Source organism: Hylobates moloch, unplaced genomic scaffold (assembly GCF_009828535.3).
Source record: "Hylobates moloch isolate HMO894 unplaced genomic scaffold, HMol_V3 SCAFFOLD_10, whole genome shotgun sequence".
NCBI lineage: Eukaryota > Metazoa > Chordata > Mammalia > Primates > Hylobatidae > Hylobates > Hylobates moloch.
The window spans coordinates 20,811,105-20,830,429 of NW_026652285.1; the positions used below are offsets into that span (position 1 = coordinate 20,811,105).

The window sequence follows — 19,325 nt, forward strand, 5'->3', positions numbered from 1 at the left end:
GAGGTTATTTCGTTTCCAGAATTTGGGCATTGGTAGGTCAGCTTGAAATACGGGGTTATTTCAGGGCACCTGAGAAACCCGAGCTGAATTTTTATTTTATTTTTTGCTTCCAAACACCCGCTGATTGCAGGACCAAAACTTGGAGGATGGTGTCTATGCAGCTAGACCCGCCGAACTGATTTTTAGCATTTATTCGATTATAAACCCTGGATTGTTTAAATTTAAACAGACTTTGGACAGAAAGAGGGAAGAGGGTTGGTTTAGGATAATCTGTTGAATTTGAATTTGTATGTAAAATGCTTCTAAACCTGCAGTTTCCCCCATTAATGACCACGTAACGGCCTGGAGAGCGCACGGAGCTGTCATAGGGAACCTGGACTTGCCTACATTTGGGCGGGAGAAGCCAGGATCCGGCTTTACCCTCCCCCAGTTTCTGGGTTGCGGAGGCGAGAATCTGGTTGTCAGACTATCTGCCTTGGCCCCCATCCAGGCCACTTTTCCTCCTGGGGCAAAAACTAAGCCCTAGGGGATCTAACGCCCCCACGCCTGCGATGCTGCAAGCCTCACAGGTGGGGGTCCTGCTGTCTACAGGGCTAGGAATGAGGGGGCCAGTTCAGAGGGGGAGGGGGGACACTGAAGCTTTCATTTTGCCCTTATGCAGGTGGCAACTCTAGACACCGTTTCCTGCTCCTGCCTCAACCCGAAATTGTTTCAGAACAGTCCCTATGCAGAGGATTTGGGGTAGACTTTTAGTAGAAGAGGGAGCAGAGCTCCTGTGGAAAATAGGGAGGCTCGGAAAAGAACCCTCTTCCCAGCTGTACCGTTATGGCTTCTCCTCTCTGATTCCCTGCCCCCCCAAATCTCACCCCTTCTCAGATTGGGGTTTCCCCAAAAAGAGAGAAGGAGAAGAAAAGAAGATGGCGACTGAGAAAAGGGTTGCTGGTGGAGCAGCCATGAAGAAATGCAATAAATTCCTTGTTGTTTTATGAAAATTTACAACTTTGTGATAGAAGTTTATGAGTGGTTGAATTCAGCGATTGGCCGGCGCCGGTCATGTGGCCGGGCGATCGTGAACATGAACTTTTTATCATTTCCCTGGTGGTTATAATGCAGCATTCTTTTGGACACCACACCTAGGTCGGAGCACTGTCGTCCTTCAGGGCTCCAGCCTCTTGATATTTTTGTACTTCAGTATCAGCTCGATAGAGTAAAAGAGAGAGAGGACGAGAGAGGGGGGTGAGGAGAAAAGAGAGAGAGAGCGCGAGAGGGAGAGGGAGAGAAGGAGGGGTGGGAATTACACAAAGAGAGAACCAAAAATAATTTTGATTCCTAAGTTAATTTGCTCACTGATCTGGGATTTTAGTCACCATGGAGGGTAAATGGACAATCTGCCCAGGACTGCAGCCCGATACTATTTTTCAAGGCCAGAACTTACTCCATTTTCTATGCAAATGTCAGAAAAATGAAACACCCTCTCTCCCAAGTCAGAGAAGGGGAAGCAACGGCTCTCACGTTGGGACAATATTATCTGGAAGCTGAAGAAGAAACTGAATATTCCTTCCTTCCTCCCTACCCATTCCTTTAAATCCGGAGGGGGAAAAAAATTCCAAGGTCTGCAAAGGTAAGGGAGATTCTACAATTTTCTTCTTGTTTTTTGCATCGCTTTTGTAGGGGGGGTGGGGCTTGGGTTTTTCTCCCTCCTCCCCCGCTCCAAGACGGTGCTGAACCCCACCTCTGGGCGCTGCAGGGAGAAGCTTCCCAGGAAATTCGGTGGTGGAGAGATGGGTGGCCGCTTCCTGGAGGGGGAGCCAAGGCAGGGAAAGCGGGAAGAGGAATCAAAAGAGGACCAGGAGACCAGCTTTAAGTCGCCTTTTTAAGCTTGGAGGAGAGACTCAAGCAAGGGGGCTGCGAAAGAGAGGAAGGGGGGTATCTGGGCTTCAGTGGCACCCAAGGAAGCCAGTGGTTCTGGCCTCCGCGGGCTTGCCCCTCCCCCTCCTGCCATCCCTCCCTTGTCTCGGCCTCTGGCTATTGCCCCCGCGCAGTATTCTTGCCTGTTGCGAATATCGCTGGGTTCCCGGCAGCACTGGCATATGGGGCGGTGGCGCTAAGGGACGTCCTGGTCTCTATAGGGCCTGGAATCTCCGCCGAGGCCGGCGAGGGAGAGGAAACGGCTAGAGAAACACAGAAAAGACAATTTACAGAGAAATGCTTACTATCTCCCTTCGGAGACATTTTTGAAATTAAAGGGCTGTGGGTGGAGACACCAAAAACGAGGGAGACCCCCCCCCACCAGGAAGCCTGCCCGAGAATGCCCAAGTATCTCGCCACTCCCGCAGGAGGGAGCCTCGCTCTGCAGGGAGACAGTTTTGTGGTTTTAATGCGGTAGGTTACAGCTGTTGGTTTCTGCGCGATATTGATTCTATTACTTGCGTTGTATTGGTATGGGATGTGTGGATTTCGGTGGAGGAAAAAATTGCCGTGTGTGTCTTATATGATAACATTTCAAACTTTCCTGGGTCCAGACATGGTGATTGTGAAGAAGCTGTTAAGTTCATTTTTGTTTTAGGCTTGTAAATAAAAATAAAAGAGAAAGACATGAAAGAAGAAAATAAAAAGAAAATCCAATTATGGGACCCAGCGGCGTCTAAACTGAAAAGCTAACTGGCACTGCGCTCAGACAGTCCCGTCCCTCGGGTGTCCAATTTTATCCCTCAGTCAAGCCTTCTAGGGGGTGGGGAGAGCGGAGAACATTGGGCAGGTGACAGAGATTCCTAAGTAGCTCGTGGGGTGGAAGTAGGTGCCAGCCTCCGGGCAAGGACTTAAAAATGGGGTAAGGGAGCTTCTGGGGAAGCTTCCAGCCAAGAGATAAGTGATGTTGGCTGTGGAGGGCAGGAGAGATTGTGATTTTTAGTCTGGTTTGCACGAACATGTGATTGGTTTTCTCTTTCTTAAGACCAGATGCAGGACGTTCAGCCTCGGGCCTCTGGTTGCCCCGGAGTTACAGGGTCTGGGGCGTTTTGGAAGTGGGGATATATTTATTATCTCAGTCCTAAGCTAGGAGACGGACGACGCTGCCACTTGTGGCGCGGAAGAGGCGGCTCTGCCGCCCCAGGTAGACGCCCTGGGTTCAGGCCCGGGCTGGGCGCCCGCAGGGACCGCTGGGCTTCGTAGCTAGAGTTCTCCGCCAGCACCCACGGCACTCGGGGCCTATTCTCAAGGGAAAAATTTCCCAAACCCACCCATACTAAAGGTCTTTTTCTCCTGTAGCCTTGGAAGGTTATAAATCCTCCCTTAGACAGTTCGCTGTGACCCAAATTATGCGGTCTGCTGCCATCTACCGTCCGTTCGGAGACACGCGGCTTCGGCACCGCAAGCCCCGCGACACTGTCCAGCGGTGCCCGACGCCTGGAGCCCCGGTCTCGCAGGGTCCACGGGATTCGGGGGATTTCGGGCCCACACCGACGCTCTCAGCTAGATCTTGGTTCCCCGGTGTGAGTTAGAGAACAGAAGTCTCTCCTCCACCCATCATCCCCAATTTCCCACTTCCCCCGTCCCCGCCCATCCTAGCCCCAAACCTGGCGGCTGGCAGGGGAAGCGGCTTCCTCTAGGGAATATTTAAAAAGGTCTAATTCTGCTTCCAGCGGGCAGGGGCCCTGAATCAAAGGGTGGAGGGATCAGAGCCGACACCCCCACCGCCATCCCCACCCCCACCTCCACCCCACCAAGGCGCGGGAGAGGATGAGGCCGCTTGAGACATCCGAAGCCAAGGCTGTTCAAGGTTTATTTGGTTTTCTTCTCAGCCAAGGGAGGGGACCCGCAGGGCAGGCGCCGGCCCCGGCAGTTCCACTCGGTTGTCAAAAGACAAACCGGGTCTGTGTTCTCCTGGTTGGCTGGTGGGTCTTGCCAGCTCCTTGGTTGGTGGGTCCGTGGTGAAGGAATTGAACCGAGTTTTCTGGAAACTGTTGATGTCTGCAAGTGAGTGCCGATGCCCTCCCCCATTCTCGATTTTTTCAAGCGAAGTCGACCTAAATATGATTTGGGAAAAATTTGGTAGTGGGACTGGGGTTAAATCCTTAAGGAACCACACCGTCGTAATTTCCGTTCCTGTTGGACCCTTCACACCGGCTTAACTCGACCGCCTTCCCAAGAGGGGGTGGCCAGGGCTAGGCTATGCGCCTCTGCTGCAGCGTTTGAATATTGTCCCCCGTCTCACGGGTTACTGATTAGCTTGGGCTTTCAAGCTGTAGGAGGAAGCTCTGGCAGTTCCTTTAAAGGTGCTGTGATCCCCGTTCCTGGGTGGGGGTGGGGTTCCAGGAAATTGCCTGCGGTGCCAGGCAAACCAAAGTGTTACCAGAGTCTGGCCCAGGGCTAGAGAAGCTGACGAGGTTAAGGGGCCTGGTGGTGCTGAGGACAAACACTGTGGCTGCAGCCCCCACCCGCTTTCAGCACCTCTGGAGCAGCTCTTTACAGCTTTTCTGCAGCGAGGTGAATTTCTGGTGGCTATAAGGCCCGACTCAGGGAGCTGCTCTATAGGAAGCCCTGAAAGAGCCAGCCCTAGAAGGTCCTTGGCCCCTCCGGGATTTTGCTTTTGGGCAATCCAAAGGACAAGTAGAGAAGTCAAGCTGGTACATGGTATTGAAACATTTTAGGGCCGTTAGGTTGTCCCCTGGGCCTGCGGGTAGGAAACCGGGAGTGTGGGTTCAGCACTACTGCTCACTCTCCTAAAGATCAAAGAGGATGCCGCTCATTTGCATAATGAAAATAAAGTCTTTCTACTTTGATTTGGAGGGGCCGACTTTAGGGCAAAGTGTCTCATCTAAACAGCCTCCTTCAACCTATGGGAGTTATCACTCAGTACCCCTGGGAACATTTATTTATGTTCCCCAAACCCAGAGAAACAGAGTCCAGGACGAAAATTGAGTTGAAATATTTTCATCCCACCCCACCCCAGCCAAAGTTGGGGGTGGTGGGGGAAGGCGCTCATCACCTCAAAGAGCTGAGGGAGAGGGCTTTATAGCTTAGAGGAAATTGGAAGCCTGGACAATGTCTCAGCACCCCCCCACACACACCACACACACACACACACACACACACACGCGCGCGCGCGCGCGCGCGCGCGCCCACAAATATCCCTCCTGAGGTTACCTATCAAGAATTTTACTCCTGAACTGAGCACAACTTAGGAAACATTTTCCTGGGAGCTGGAATGTGTTAGCTTGCCCACAGGACTGCAGACTCAGAGCATAGAAAATTACAATTATAAATCCTGCCTGTGGGGTATCTGTACAATCCCTCTGTTATGTACTCAAGAATTGGTACACACTTCTATTCATCTCTCTGAACACACACTTCCTCGTCGAGGCAGGGAGAGACACCCCAGACTGGAGGATGGCTGAGCCCGCTGTGTATTTACATATTCCCCCAAGGAGACAGATAGAGGGCGGTGGACCGAACCACAGACAGATTCATAGGGATCTGGCTCCAGAAAGGAGTCGGTCTCTGGCCGGCCCTGCCCGCCTGCTCTTTTTCCCAAACAAACGGATCAGACGAATAAACGCTCATAAATACCTCTGGGCTTAGATAAGAGCGATGAGGCGCTATTTCCTTTCATGCCCGACTCCAGGCGCCCAGGCCCTGCCCGTAGTGGCTCCATCTCCAGACAAGCAACCTGCAGAGGTGAGGTTAATTTGGGGGCTGTGACTCTAAAGATAAGGCAATTATCTTCCTGCTTCTGACACAGGGAAATGCTCCCTTCCTCACCAGATCTTATTTAGTTCAGACTTCACCGAGAAAACCACACTATTTAGTGCTAGGATGGAGACATTGTGGGCAGGGAGGAGGCAGGGGAGGCTGAGGCCCAGGGCTCAGCCTCAGCAGTAGGGAGGGAGGTGCATGCAAGTACTCTCTCCCACTTTTCTCCCCCTGTTCAAACGGCCCCTAGTCCTCTCTAGAAGCAAGCCCAACCATACCTAGATTTAGAATATTTATCCTTCTTCATTATCAGGGGGTTTAAATTTGTTTTCTTAAATGCTTATCAAAACACTCCCATAGAGTCAGGTTAGGAAGTAATTGGAGGCCATCTAGGGATGGCTATTTTGCCATTAAGGTACAGCCTAGAAGTTGCCCTGAGTTCAGAGAGCCTTGGAGACCACGTTGCAACCAAATAAGTTCCCACCCTTGGTGATCCGAGCTCAGTCCTCTGCCACCTTCCTTAGTGTCTTGTACCATCTTCAGTGGGCAGAACTTGGCCAGGAAAAGGAGCCCAAAGGAAGGACAAGGCAGAGGAGGATTAGCCTGGCCTGACATTTGACTTTGTTCCATGCCTTGGCCCCTTCTTGTCCCCAGGTGTGAAGGTTGTCACCCTTCACTACTTGGCCTGTGTATGTATATTAGAATGTTGGAAATGCACTGTGGCCCTGTCTCCCAGCCTGGGCTCAACGCTCATTTTCCTTGGATGAAAGAGCCAGAGACATACATTCTCTGACACACCCAAATTTATAAGGCAGTAAAGCCGATGATACAAACATGGGGTGTGGGAGGGAATTGTAGCAATGCTGAGACACAGATGGAAGGGAGAGGGGATGCTGGCTGATGGCTGGAAGCTGCCTGCAGAGTCCCCAAGAGAATGCAAACGCCCTTCTCTCCCTATCAAACTAAAGCAAAAACCAAGTCTTGGTAAAGAATTAATTTTTTTTTTTTTTTTGAGACGGAGACTGGAAGCATTGGTCAATCTCGGTCATGCAACCTCTGCCTCCTGGTTCCCTCCCGAGTAGCTGGGATTACAGGCACCTGCCACTATGCCCAGCTAATTTTTTGTATTTTCAGTAGAGACGGGGTTTCACCATATTGGCCAGGCTGGTCTTGAACTCCTGACCTCGTGATTCGTCTGCCTCGACCTCCCAAAGTGCTGAGATTACAGGCTTGAGCCACCATGCCCGGCCGGTAAAGAATTAATTTTAAAAAGAACTGGTAGCTCCTACAGAGACTTGGAAGAGGAGTGAGGGTGCCTTTCTTCCCAGTGGTCTCTGACTGCCTCAACTATCAGGAGGGTTTGAAGCCCACAACTGGAAGAAGAATGATTTCTTCCTTGTGCCCAGATTTACTGGGACATCCCTGATTCCTGAGAATCCTATAGCCCAGGCTATTCTTAAGTCTTTTGGGATTGCAGAGGGTACTGGAGTGAGGGTTGCAGGCAGGATAGGGATCAGACAAATAAAGCCACCTAGGCTGAGGGATACCCCTCACTCCTTCACTCCATATCACCAAGTGAGGAGAGGGCTAGTCCCTTTCCCCAGTGCCCCTTCCCCTGCCAAGAGTGAGCAGCTGCATACCAGAACCAGGCAGAATGTTTTGGGCAGCCGCCCTCGTCGCCGCCTTCCAAGAAGCTCCTAGTCTAGCCACAGAGTCAGAAGGGGAAGCTTGGGCTCACTCCCTCCTGCCAGCTCCTCCTCTTCTGGGTCTTCTAGGCAGTGGGATCTGGCCTGCCCCCTCAGACCAGAAGGGTTGTGGAGAAGCAGGAACAATAACCCGAGGCTTGGAGGAGAGAAAGCAGATCTGATAAACAGGAAAAACGATGTTCAAAACCTGGGAAGGAGGGTGTTTCTTCTTTTCTTATCTTAGCGGAGAACTCTTCTCACCTTCTACCGACACAAAACCCTAGAAACAAACCTTCTTCTTTAGTTCTCTCTCAAGGAGATTCGGAGACATTTACCCACCCCTCCCTGGAGAGAAGGGGCCCAAGCAACGGAGGGGTTAACTTTTCTGAAAACACAATCAACTTTTTCCAATCCTGCGTGGGGTGGGGGAGAGATATATTTATTTAATCACCCGGGAGTGGGGTGGTCTCAATCTAAACGTTCCCTCCTCCCTCAAAGGCACAGAGCCTGTTTCACAGATCCTACGTAGGTGGAACAGGACGCGTTGTGTTGTTGGGGAGAGAGAGAAAGGCGAAGGAGAAGGAGGGAAAAAAAAGGTTGATAGGTTTGTGCGCGGGTCCCTCGTGCGGGCTGCGCTCCTCCTGGGTGCTATTTGACAATTCCTGCCTCTGCCATTGGTCAGTGTTGGATCAGATGGTTGTATTTCCTTCTGGCCTCACTGGCACCTCGCCATCCCCCCTCAGCTAAAACCCAATCTCGGATATACTACTAATAGGCGCGGCGCTCGGACTATAAAACACAACAAATCATAAACCCGGCGGAGCAGCAGCGGCCGCGCGCGCCTCCCCTCCCAATGAGTTCCTATTTCGTGAACTCCACCTTCCCCGTCACTCTGGCCAGCGGGCAGGAGTCCTTCCTGGGCCAGCTACCGCTCTATTCGTCGGGCTATGCGGACCCGCTGAGACATTACCCCGGGCCCTACGGGCCAGGGCCGGGCCAGGAGAAGGGCTTTGCCACTTCCTCCTATTACCCGCCGGCGGGCGGTGGCTATGGCCGAGCGGCGCCCTGCGACTATGGGCCGGCGCCGGCCTTCTACCGCGAGAAGGAGTCGGCCTGCGCACTCTCCGGCGCCGACGAGCAGCAGCCGTTCCACCCCGAGCAGCGGAAGTCGGACTGCGCACAGGACAAGAGCGTGTTCGGCGAGACAGAAGAGCAGAAGTGCTCCACTCCGGTCTATCCGTGGATGCAGCGGATGAATTCGTGCAACAGTGAGTGAGACTTCCAGTCTCCATCGCCCCGGCTCCCCTGGGTCCCCACCCCGGGAGACAGAACTAGTGAGCGCCCCCTGCCCCAGTCTCCCACAGCGTGCTGGGCGGGCATCTCAGTTAGGAGATAGAAGAAGATTGGGCGCCTGCTCGGGGTCTCTCGCTGTGTCCCCTATTAGGCAGGAGTTACAAAGTTTGCAAAGTCCCAGCCGCACTGGGAGCCATGGGGAGCAAGTGTGCTCTCCTGGGGCGCCTGTCCAGAGCCGGGGTTCCAGGACAGGGAAGGGAGCAGGGGCCCTCAGTCACTGGCTTGGCTTTACTTTGCGTCCCCAGCCCCCCTCTCTCAGCCCTGGTAGGGTTCCCCAACCAAAGACGGCTCCATTAAAAACGGAGTGCGTCATGCAAGGGGGTAGATGGTGACGCTGAAGAGGAAGAGTTGAGTCTGTCTGGGACTGTGTTTCCCTGAGGGTGGGGGGCTGGGGCTAGATGAGGCATCAGAAAAGGGGTGGTAGTCAGAGGAGGGAGGAGGAATAAGGGGAAGGAAGAGAGAGGGAGCAGGCGGAGCGAGAGAGGGAGAAATAGGCGCGGGGTCTCAGGTTGGATTATTTGTTGGCCTTAAGTCCCAACTGATGTCCATTAGCCGGACTCGAAAGTGAGGAGCCGTTAATGTGGACTATGGATTGATCTACGTCATTACGGATTAAGGGCCTGGATTTATCACTGGGCTGGCGGGATGTGGCGGGGAGCAAGATGGATGGAAAGGGAGGGAAAGACAAGATGCAACTAAGAAGAGACACACCTGACCAGCCCCTCCCCCCAGGCTCAGGTGGGAGTTCAAACTGCTCCTCCCCTCCCCCATCTAGAGTCTAGACAGACGGCACAGGCCTAGGAGACCAGGAGGGAATCTGGAGGGGGCGCTGGAGGAGTGCGAGACGGGGGAAGGGAACCGGCAGAATAGAGGGTATCCCGGTACCGGCTGGAGTCTGTGTTCGAGGTTCGACTAGGGGAGGGGGCCCTGGGCCCGGTGACCACAGGCCTCAGCATCTCCACTCTGCGTAACAGGTTCCTCCTTTGGGCCCAGCGGCCGGCGAGGCCGCCAGACATACACGCGTTACCAGACGCTGGAGCTGGAGAAGGAGTTTCACTACAATCGCTACCTGACGCGGCGGCGGCGCATCGAGATCGCGCACGCCCTGTGCCTGACGGAGCGGCAGATCAAGATATGGTTCCAGAACCGACGCATGAAGTGGAAAAAGGAGAGCAAACTGCTCAGCGCGTCTCAGCTCAGTGCGGGGGAGGAGGAAGAAAAACCGGCCGAGTGAAGGTGCTGGAAAGGGAGGGAGGACGCGAGGGGAGAGGCCTGTGGGGAGCCGAGGGCGTCAGAGAGACCCGGGAAGGAAGGCTCTCGGGTGGAGGAGCCAGGAGACCTGCTCTCCAGCGCAGACAGGCAGGGCCCAGCGCTCTCCTGGACCCCCCCGCCCGCACAGCTCCTGGCGGGTGCTCTGAGGCCTCACTACTCGAGCCCACCCAGCACCCCGCGCGCCCTTCCTTCCCGAGGAACTCGCCTCAGCCTGATCAGGCTTCCTGGTGAGAACTGAGGAGCGGACTCACTTGATGTTTCCTGGAAGCAGAGCAAAATGCTCTTGTCCCTGTCGCGTCTTATTTCGTCCATGTCCCCCGTGCACGGTTCAATGGTAGATTCGCTGTCCCCTCAGCGGGGGCCTTGAAGACTCCCTGGTCCCAGACCTGTCGTCTCTCCCACCCCCTCCCCAAAGCCACTGGAAGGAGCACATACTACCTAGAAGTAAGAAGAGGAGCCTCAGAAGAAAACAAAGTTCTATTTTATTAATTTTCTATGTGTTGTGTTTGTAGTCTTGTCTTAGCTCTGGACGTGAAATACTTCGATGATGATGATGATGATGATGATAATAATAATAACAATAATAAAGATGTGAAAACTCGATGCTCGGTCACCTCCAATCCTCTCCTGCCATTTTTTCCTCTCCCCTCAACCCCCAGCCTCTCCACTTTCCTGAGCCAGAATTCTTCAGCAACGGCGAGAGCCCTGGCCCGCCGAAGCGAGCCCTGTTCGCCTGGGAAGTTACAGCTGGGATAAAGGCTGGAGCGATCAGTCCTGCCCAGGCCCCAGCGCTGCGTTTCCCTGGTGCTGAGGCTCACAGCCGCCTCTCCCCGTGCAGACTTGGGGGATGGAGAGGGGCTGTTTCCCTCTCATTCTCTAGCCTTTCCTCGTGTGTCCACAGCACTAAGGGAGCAACTGAGGTCCCTAAAGTTCTCCTGCGGAGACGGAGCCATCGAGTCTGGGGGCCTCTGCAGCGCTTTTCTGCCCTCACCTTCGCAGAGACCCCTGGCCTTTGGCCCGTCCACATGGCCAGGTTTTTTCGCCAGCGTTGGCCCTCCGCTTCTGGCCTGTGGCTCTGGAGACTAAAAATGGGGCCACTAGGTATCTCTCACCCTGTAGCTGAAGGCTCCAGGTGCCCCTTCCCACCTCAAGTAGGAGATCAGCCTCAAGTAGGAGATCAGCCTCAAGTAGGGGAATGTAAAGCCACCAGCCAGGCACAGGCCGAAGGGCACAACTTTCCCTTGCTCCTTGGAGACCCCAGGGCAGGAGGCCAGGTGATGGGGCATTTAGTGTCATCCTCTCAACCCAGAATGGCTCATTCTCTCTCTGCTTGCACCGGCACCCAGAGGGTAAGCTGCAGACACTTTTCCTTTATTCCTCCGCCCTCTCGCTTCCTTTCTTATTTTTAAAGAAAATAGTCCCCTCCTAATAGGAGACCAGCTGCGGCGGTCTCTGGCCGCTCAGCGTGCTCAGCAAAGCATGCGGGTCCTTGGAACCCCTTTCCAGGAAGGCGGCTGCCACCAGGCAAATTCTCAAACTGCCCAGCTGCAAGTGAGGGGCCTGTAGTGGGGCCTCCGAATGCAATAGCCGAGGAGGAGGGGAAGGGATTCCGCTTTACGAACTCTCAGACACATGTTACTACTCAAACCCAAGCAGCAGACGCGGTGGCCGCTGTAGTCTTTTCGGCAACTAGGCCGCTTAGCCCCAGCTGTGCTCGGCTTCTGGGTTCCCTGTGCTGCTCTGTCACTCCCCACGCCTGGGCTAAGGACCACCAAGGAGGTCAGGAAGGGGATTTCGAACTTCCAAGTGGCCCAGGAGAAGTGAACACTTCTCCGCCTTCTTTTTCAAGCCTCCCGCCCAGCCCTGCAGGCTCGGCCTGGGCCCTGTGGACCTGTAACAGCAGTTCCACCAGGATGCAGGCCAGGCTAAGCTCCTGGGGAAAACCCATTGCAATAATTGTTTTTCACACACAACTTCCAACCCTTCCCCCATTTCCGCCTCCAATTCGGAGACTTGCAAAGCCTGAGAAAGGGAAAAGCAACTCAATCTTTGATCTTCTCATCCAAAGTTAAAATAATAACGACAGTGATGATGTAGACAGAAGGAACCAAATAGAGAGGCTAACCCCACCCACAAGAAAGTGGGTAAAAAGCCCAACCCCTGCTCTAAAAGGCTCAACCCTGTGGCTGAGCCTTGGCCGGGTTTCTTTCTCTCCCGGCGACTGCAGGGAGCCAGCAGGGAGGCAGCCGCCGCCGCCATGGCGGTCTCCCTCCCGCGCTCCCGTCGATCGCCGGGAGGTGGCGCGCTCTGCTCAGAGGCCAAAGCCAACCTTCTCCCTGTTTCTCCCCCTTCTCCTTTTTTCCCCCTCTCTCGGAGGCTCGCATTGAATCGGCCCTAACGATTCTCGGATCGTCATTATTTGTAACCATAGAGCATGAATTACCTCTTGAGGTCATCAGCGAGAATTTACGACTGGTCAACAAAAGCACGTGATTCCCTAACGCCCCCCCCCCCCCCTTCCAACCCCCCCCCGTATTTGGCCGCATACATAGCAAAACGAAGTACAGTGCATCGCTATAATTCATTAATACATCATAAATCGTGAAGCACAGGGTTATAACGACCACGATCCACAAATCAAGCCCTCCAAAATCACCCAAATGAGCTCGTACTTTGTAAACTCCTTCTCGGGGCGTTATCCAAATGGCCCGGACTATCAGTTGCTAAATTATGGCAGTGGCAGCTCTCTGAGCGGCTCTTACAGGGATCCCGCTGCCATGCACACCGGCTCTTACGGCTACAATTACAATGGGATGGACCTCAGCGTCAACCGCTCCTCGGCCTCCTCCAGCCACTTTGGGGCGGTGGGCGAGAGCTCGCGCGCCTTCCCCGCGCCCGCCCAGGAGCCCCGCTTCAGGCAAGCGGTTTCGAGCTGCTCCCTGTCCTCGCCCGAGTCCCTGCCCTGTACCAACGGCGACAGCCACGGCGCCAAGCCCTCTGCTTCGTCCCCTTCCGACCAGGCGACCTCAGCCAGCTCCAGCGCCAATTTCACCGAAATAGACGAGGCCAGCGCGTCCTCGGAGCCAGAGGAAGCGGCGAGCCAGCTAAGCAGCCCTAGCCTAGCTCGGGCGCAGCCAGAGCCCATGGCCACCGCCACAGCCGCGCCCGAGGGGCAGACTCCGCAGATATTCCCCTGGATGAGGAAGCTTCACATCAGCCATGGTAATTCTCTCTCTCTTTTTTGTCTTCTCAGCTTTCCTGCTCTGCGTTTTGGGGTGGGATGGGGGAACAAGGAGAGCTTGGCTTTACCCTAAATATAGATTCATTTTTCTAAGGGGGAAAGTCTCTAAGAGGGGCCTCATAGCTTCGTAGACAGAGCCAAAAAGGGTCTCTCTGTTAGAGGGGGGTATTTTTAATAATTTTTTCCAGCTTCGGCTTAGGTTTTTATTACCGCAGCTGAACCAGCTTTAGGATAAAGGATGGGGTTCAATAATGTGGGGAAGGGTCCTGCTTACTCCTGAAATTTTGAGACTGTCGCTAGCAAAGAAGTGGTGAACAGTAAAAGGAGCTTTCCGGGGCAAAAGTGCAACCGCTCTCCTCCCTCCCGGGGCGAGCGGCCGCCTGAGCCCAGCCAAGGGTGAGGCACTAGGAGCGAGCAAGAGACAAAGCCCGGCGCACTGGCTGCCAGCAGAAGTGGGGGATGCAGTAGAAAGGGGTGCAGAAATCGAGCTTGAATGTGGGCATCTGGAGTAGAGAGGATTGCAGCTGTGGTGAGCTGGGTGCCGGGACGCCTGGGTCCTGCTCCCCCGCCCCCTCCCACCCAGTGCCCCCTCCCTTAACCGGAATAACGTTGCCTTGCGGCTTTCCTCTACCTGCTCCAGATATGACCGGGCCGGACGGGAAAAGGGCCCGGACCGCGTATACCCGCTACCAGACCCTGGAGCTGGAAAAGGAGTTCCACTTCAACCGCTACCTGACCCGGCGACGACGCATCGAGATAGCCCACGCACTCTGCCTGTCCGAGCGCCAGATCAAGATCTGGTTCCAGAACCGGCGCATGAAGTGGAAGAAGGACAACAAACTGAAAAGTATGAGCCTGGCTACAGCCGGCAGCGCCTTCCAGCCCTGAGCCCGCCAAGAGGAGCCCAGCGGCCCAAGAGCCCGTGCCACCCCCAGCCCTGGCCCCTCCAATCCTCCCCGCTCTGCCGCCGCCCGCTGGGGACCGGTTCCCACAAGCCTGCCTCGCCCCGGCCTTGTGTTACGATATTTCGTTTGGTCTTAGGTCTTCCTGTGGCTCCCTCTCTCCTGGACTGGTTATCTTGTTATTATTGTTAATAATAATAATTATTATTATTTTCCTTCCATGCTCCCAACTCCCTTCTGCTTGTCCTAAATCCGCCAGTGTTTCTGAATGTTTGTGTCTGTGGTTGCAGTCCTTCCCCCAGGAAAAAAAAAAAAAAAGAAATTGGCATGTTTAATGTGAACTCTCCCCTCCCCATCTGTGTTCTAACTTATTTATAAAAAGATGATCGCTGTATTTTGAGTTTCAGCTGGAAACTTCTGTAAGGGGCAGCAGTTGAGGTGGAGTAGTGCCGCAGTGGGGCCAAGCTGAGCTGGCCTCGGAGATGGAGTCTCTTTTCATTCTCCTCCTCCTCCCTCCTCACTCCCTAGGCCCAAGTCTCCTAGGGGCTTCGTCCTAGGGTGGGAAGGGGCTAGGGAGGACCAACGGGATGATATTGAGAAGAGAGAAAGAAGATAGTGAGATTTAAGTTCCTGCTGCCTGGGTAGGCCCCACAAGGCCTGGTCTGGGAGTATACGGAAACAAAACTGATCCTCAGTGCAAAATGTCTTGTGTATTTCTCTGTGAATCCATGGGTCTGGCTAGAGGGCCCAAAGCTTGTAAATATGGGGATAGTCTGGGTCAGACCCTTCTCTCCCTTACCCATTTTGCTTCCAAGACCATTTGTAGTGAGCGAGTGGATGCTGTGCTACGTGTGAAATCTGTCTTTGCGGGACCTGTCTCAGTGATTCGCTTTTGGTATCTGTTTGTAGCTTTCCTGGAAGTCAAATAAATGTTTCCCCCACTCCATTGCCCTTCCACTTGTCTTTTCTCCGAGGGGTCTGCCTCTCCCATCGTAGGCACACCCTGCACCATTCTCAATAGATCTGGGGTGCAGGGAAGAAAAAGTAGGCTGCTCCCCAACAGCTCTTCTCAGTCATGTAAGTCCCTGTCTTGGTCAACAGTGCTTGGGCCAGGGAACAGACCTTCATGCCTGGGGGACTCCAAGGCCCAGAAACCCCATGTGGGGCTGGGGCAGAGGAAAGGCTGAGCTAGACTTCATCCTGGTCTTCCACTAGCTGGCCAAGGAAGCCTCTGGAAAACTCTTCTGGGAAAGTAATTTGGGCCTAAGTCCTCAGCAGGAGGCTCCTGGCCTTTTGGGAGTGGTAGAGGCCTGCCTAGCCCCCTGTCTCCTACTCCAAGTCCCAATTCAGCTCTGCCACCAACTAAAGCAAAAAAAAAAAAAAAAAAGAAAATCAGCTGGATTTCAAAGGATTTCTCTCACCCTCAGCCTTCCGTACCCTTATCAAGGGCTCCTCTCCAAGGGCCCAACTGATCTTGCCTCTTGATTAGGAGTTAGGGTCCTTTCAGAAAGACCCCTGGTTCCCTTTCAGCCTGGCCCAGGGCTAGGGCCCAGTCCACCTCCATCCAAGTCAGCTTCCACCCTGAGCACAAGAGTCAAGTCTGGACACTTACCCGGTCAATCCCTTCCAGCTTGGCCCAACTTCTTACTGGACTTGGGGGGAGGGGGAGCTGGTGAGGAGGCAGCCGAGGGTCGTGGAGGCTCTACTTGGCCCTCCTTTCCCTTCACCCCTTGACTTTGTCCCCCTTTGTCGATAGCAAACTATCCCAAAAGTCGCTATGACATTTAGATGTCAAATGGATAGGGGTTTTATCTCGAAGTTAGATCGTAAAAATCGCCGAGAAGTCAGACAGATACCCCTCACTGGCTCGAGAAAGTCACGTGAGGTCCATAAAGTTAGTTTTATGGTTTTGGGGAGTTGACACCGCGCAGTATATTTCACATTCTCCAGAATGTTAAGTGACACTTTAACTGCTCGCTGTGGTGGGGAAGGGGGCAGAGGTAGGTGAGCACTCTCCCAGCCTGGAGCAGCCGGACCAGCCCAGAAGGCAGCGGCAGCCCAGGCCAGCATTCCCGCAGTAAGTCGCCTTCAGCTTTTGCTTTTACCCCTTGCAATTCTGGGGCTTGGGACTGGGGAAAGAAAACTTGTTTCCACCTGGGGCTGTGGGGTGATGTAGGGGAAATTTAGCCTATTTTATGCACCCAGTTCTAAGGGACTGGGTGGCTGAAATGAGTGCTCTCAGTTTCATAAGGCCTCATCGGTCGGTCGGGGGTGCCTGATTTTTACCAGCAGGAGTGTCTGACTTTGTGGGGAAAAGGATTTGTGTGGGGGATCCATGCTCCCTCAGTGCCAGTGGAAATTTAGGGACCAGGAAGGAGGGGTGTGTATTGCTGAAAGAAGGGGCCATTGTTGGGGGCCACTTCACTGCTGGATATCTTCAGACAACTATCCTCCCACCCTCTGGAAAGAAACTTTATGACATTCATTTGTCAGAGGTGTGTGGGGGTGCACCGCTGGGCACTTTTATCTGGATACATCTGAGCTGAGAAAAAGCACCCGGTAGGCTAGGCGGCTGCTGTGGGCTGCCTTGCCCTGGGGTGATCTCTGGCTTTCCGATCTTTGAAGCCCATAAGAAGGGGTCTCTTCGGTTATCTTTGGCTTCATCAGGCTTCTCTGGGATGGGGAGCACAGCGCTGCTTTTGCCTCCACCTTCAGCCTGTTGGTCTCAAGCTAATCTTTCTCCTTGGCTCGAAGTAGGATCCTGAAGTCAGACTAGGGAGCAGACAGAGAGGGCAATCCCTCCAATTCAAAACCTAATTCCTGAACCAGGAATGGGGGAAGGGAAGAGCTTCTTCTCTTGCCTAGAGGTGTTAGGTGTTTAAGTAGAACTCTGGCAAGCCCTCCACAAATAAAATCAGCTCAAGAATACAAATCCCTCAACTGTCGGGAGGAAATAGATTCAGGAGCTGGAAGAGAAAATAGGAAAGGTGCTCTTTTTCCTCTCTTTTTCCCTCTTCTTTTCTGGGCACACCCTCAAAGGCCCCTTTGTTTTGTGGCACCATAAACCAGAGAGACTTCAGGATTTGATCCCCAGGGGTTCTGTTATTTTCTAGGGAAAATCACCCTTCTAAAAGTCAGAGGCTTCTTCCCCACCAAATTGGCCTCCCTCCAATTTAACACCGATGGGGCTAACTACCCTGTCACTCCTATTTTCACCAGCCTGCCTTCCCTTGATTCAGCTCACCAACTGCCACAGGTAGTTTCTGGGATTGGACAAGTGGCACCTCAAGGGGCTTCTGATCTTTGGGACAAGGATGGGGTCATAAGACTCCCTTTTTCTCATTAAGGGACATTGGAGTTCTCCCCCGTCCTCTTTCTCCTGAAGCCACTTTCTATTCCCTGAGCTCTCTATCCATTGCCCAAGCCTGACTAACAGGAGATCCTTAAAAGGCTTTAAGAGCAGAGTCACCCTGGTTTGAAGACACATCATCCTAAGAATGATGAGGGCATTTGTATCCCTTAGAAAGGAGACACAGGTCATCTCCCAAAGGATCCCCAGCACCATTGAAAATATAAAGAAGTGCTGGAGGCACAGCTTCCACAGTCTTCCACTCTACAAGGCAACGGAGTTGACAGACATGCAGACAAAGAGCTCTGCAAGGGACAGTCTGACCTGGGTCTCCAAGGGAACCCCATTCCTATTGTGCCCCTGGCCTCACTCTAATATACTTCCCTTTCTGAAAGCCCTCCTGGAAGCTAGAACCCCAGATAGCAAGGCCTGCTCCTGAAAAATTATTTCTTCACCCCCTCTCATGTCAGTTCTGTAGGCTCTAACATCTACTAGGCATATCTGGTCGGATTTTCCAGGATGGCAAAGAGCAACTTGGGGTGCCCACTTCCACCTCAGTGGCCAGACTCTTGAAGGGTCTCCTCCAGCTCTAAGCAGGTCCTGGAGAAGACGCCCTAGGCTGGGCTTTCCTCTTCTCCACTTCAGGCTCCCTGAGCTGGTCCCCAGTCCTGTCTGAACCCCAGTCAGGACAAGTTGGGGGAGGCAATGGGAGGTGTGAAGGGATTGCTGGTGCCAAGAACTCTCTCCTCTGCCCCAGACCTCTGTCTTCTCCTCCTGCCCTCCCCAGGCTATCTCCCTCTAAGAGAGCTGCTCTACTCTCTCCAGGGCTTTGCTCTCTCTCCTCTCCCACCTGCTTTCTCTCTCTGCCAGTCCAGGCTTCAACCTCTTGAGCTACAAGCCAAGTCGGTACCCTCTGGCCAAATCTTCAACCTGGGGCAGGCCCCAGGAGGTGACAGCTGGAGATTAATGCTGCAGTTTCTCTTTTCCCTCTGAGGCCAGCCTGGCCACCACTCGGGGGACAATTCAATTTTGATTTTTTTGTTTTGTTTTATTTGGTTATTTGTTTTGTTTTGTTTCTCTGAGGCCAATGGGTGGGAGGAAGTATAAAGAAGTGTAAACAGGAAAGCCAGCCGGGCCTGGAGTTCCAAGTGCCCATATTTCATCAGCTTCCTCTCCATAACTGTGGCAGGGACACTTAACCCTTCCCTGGCTGTGAGAAGTTATTCTCTAGGGCTGGTGAGCAGAATGGGAAGATCTAAGAGGAAGCTCCTTTCCTTGCCTGGTTCCTTTATCCCTGGGATTTGCAGGCCAAGGATTCTGAGCAATGGAGAAGACAGAAGCTCAGCACAACCCCCCAAACTCAGTCCCTTCCCAGGACTAGTCTCCCTAGCGTGGACTTCTCAGCTTGGGGGACCAGCCTGGTCAATCTTGGAAGACAGGGCTAGCAAGAATGAGCTCCCCTCTTTTAAGGGAGGGAATACTGGTATCCCTCCCCACTTTTGGAGTTTTTCAGAGTAATCAGATTTTGAGGCTGAGATCTGCCCACAGTGAGATTTATCGATTGCTATAGCGCTGTTACACATCCATATTAATTAACACCGCCTGGAAACCGAGCTGTTTGGGGAGGGGAAGGGAAAAATGGGGGCCCCTTAAGCAGAATGGATATTTCTCCCTAAGGGACTCTGAGGTTGAGATTGGAGGGCCCTCTGCACCTGAATCCTGTGGCCCTCCCCAGGCTTGAAGCCCCTGGAGTTCTCAGCAAGGGCAAGAATGACTTAGTCTCTACAGTCAAGTCCACACATAAGTCTCATGGTGGTGATGGTTGGGGGGGG

General features: G+C 53.5%; 2 protein-coding genes and 1 long non-coding RNA gene across 4 annotated transcripts; 2 read left to right on the forward strand and 1 right to left on the reverse strand.

The window, feature by feature from the left end:
* Window positions 1-1,111: 1,111 nt before the first annotated feature.
* On the forward strand, window positions 1,112-10,604 carry HOXB6 (homeobox B6). 2 transcript variants are annotated; one of them, XM_032163346.2, is made up of 4 exons: window positions 1,112-1,236; window positions 1,485-1,621; window positions 8,152-8,644; window positions 9,704-10,604. In XM_032163346.2, the coding sequence occupies exons 3-4, from the start codon at window positions 8,230-8,232 to the stop codon at window positions 9,961-9,963; spliced, it is 675 nt and encodes a 224-aa protein (XP_032019237.1). In that variant the 5' UTR covers window positions 1,112-1,236; window positions 1,485-1,621; window positions 8,152-8,229; the 3' UTR covers window positions 9,964-10,604. The 2 variants fall into 2 exon arrangements, with proteins under 2 accessions (XP_032019237.1, XP_032019236.1); XM_032163345.2 differs by having other exon boundaries at window positions 1,112-1,621; window positions 8,120-8,644.
* On the reverse strand, window positions 3,759-7,506 carry LOC116474693 (uncharacterized). Its single transcript, XR_009215297.1, has 3 exons — window positions 7,332-7,506; window positions 5,569-5,668; window positions 3,759-4,025 (listed from the first exon to the last, which is right to left on the reverse strand). It is a non-coding gene; the product is annotated as an uncharacterized LOC116474693 (long non-coding RNA).
* Window positions 10,605-12,564: 1,960 nt separating the features above from the next.
* Window positions 12,565-15,090, forward strand: HOXB5 (homeobox B5). The gene is made up of 2 exons (XM_032163342.2): window positions 12,565-13,223; window positions 13,883-15,090. The coding sequence occupies exons 1-2, from the start codon at window positions 12,662-12,664 to the stop codon at window positions 14,128-14,130; spliced, it is 810 nt and encodes a 269-aa protein (XP_032019233.1). The 5' UTR covers window positions 12,565-12,661; the 3' UTR covers window positions 14,131-15,090.
* The last annotated feature ends 4,235 nt before the right edge of the window (window positions 15,091-19,325 follow it).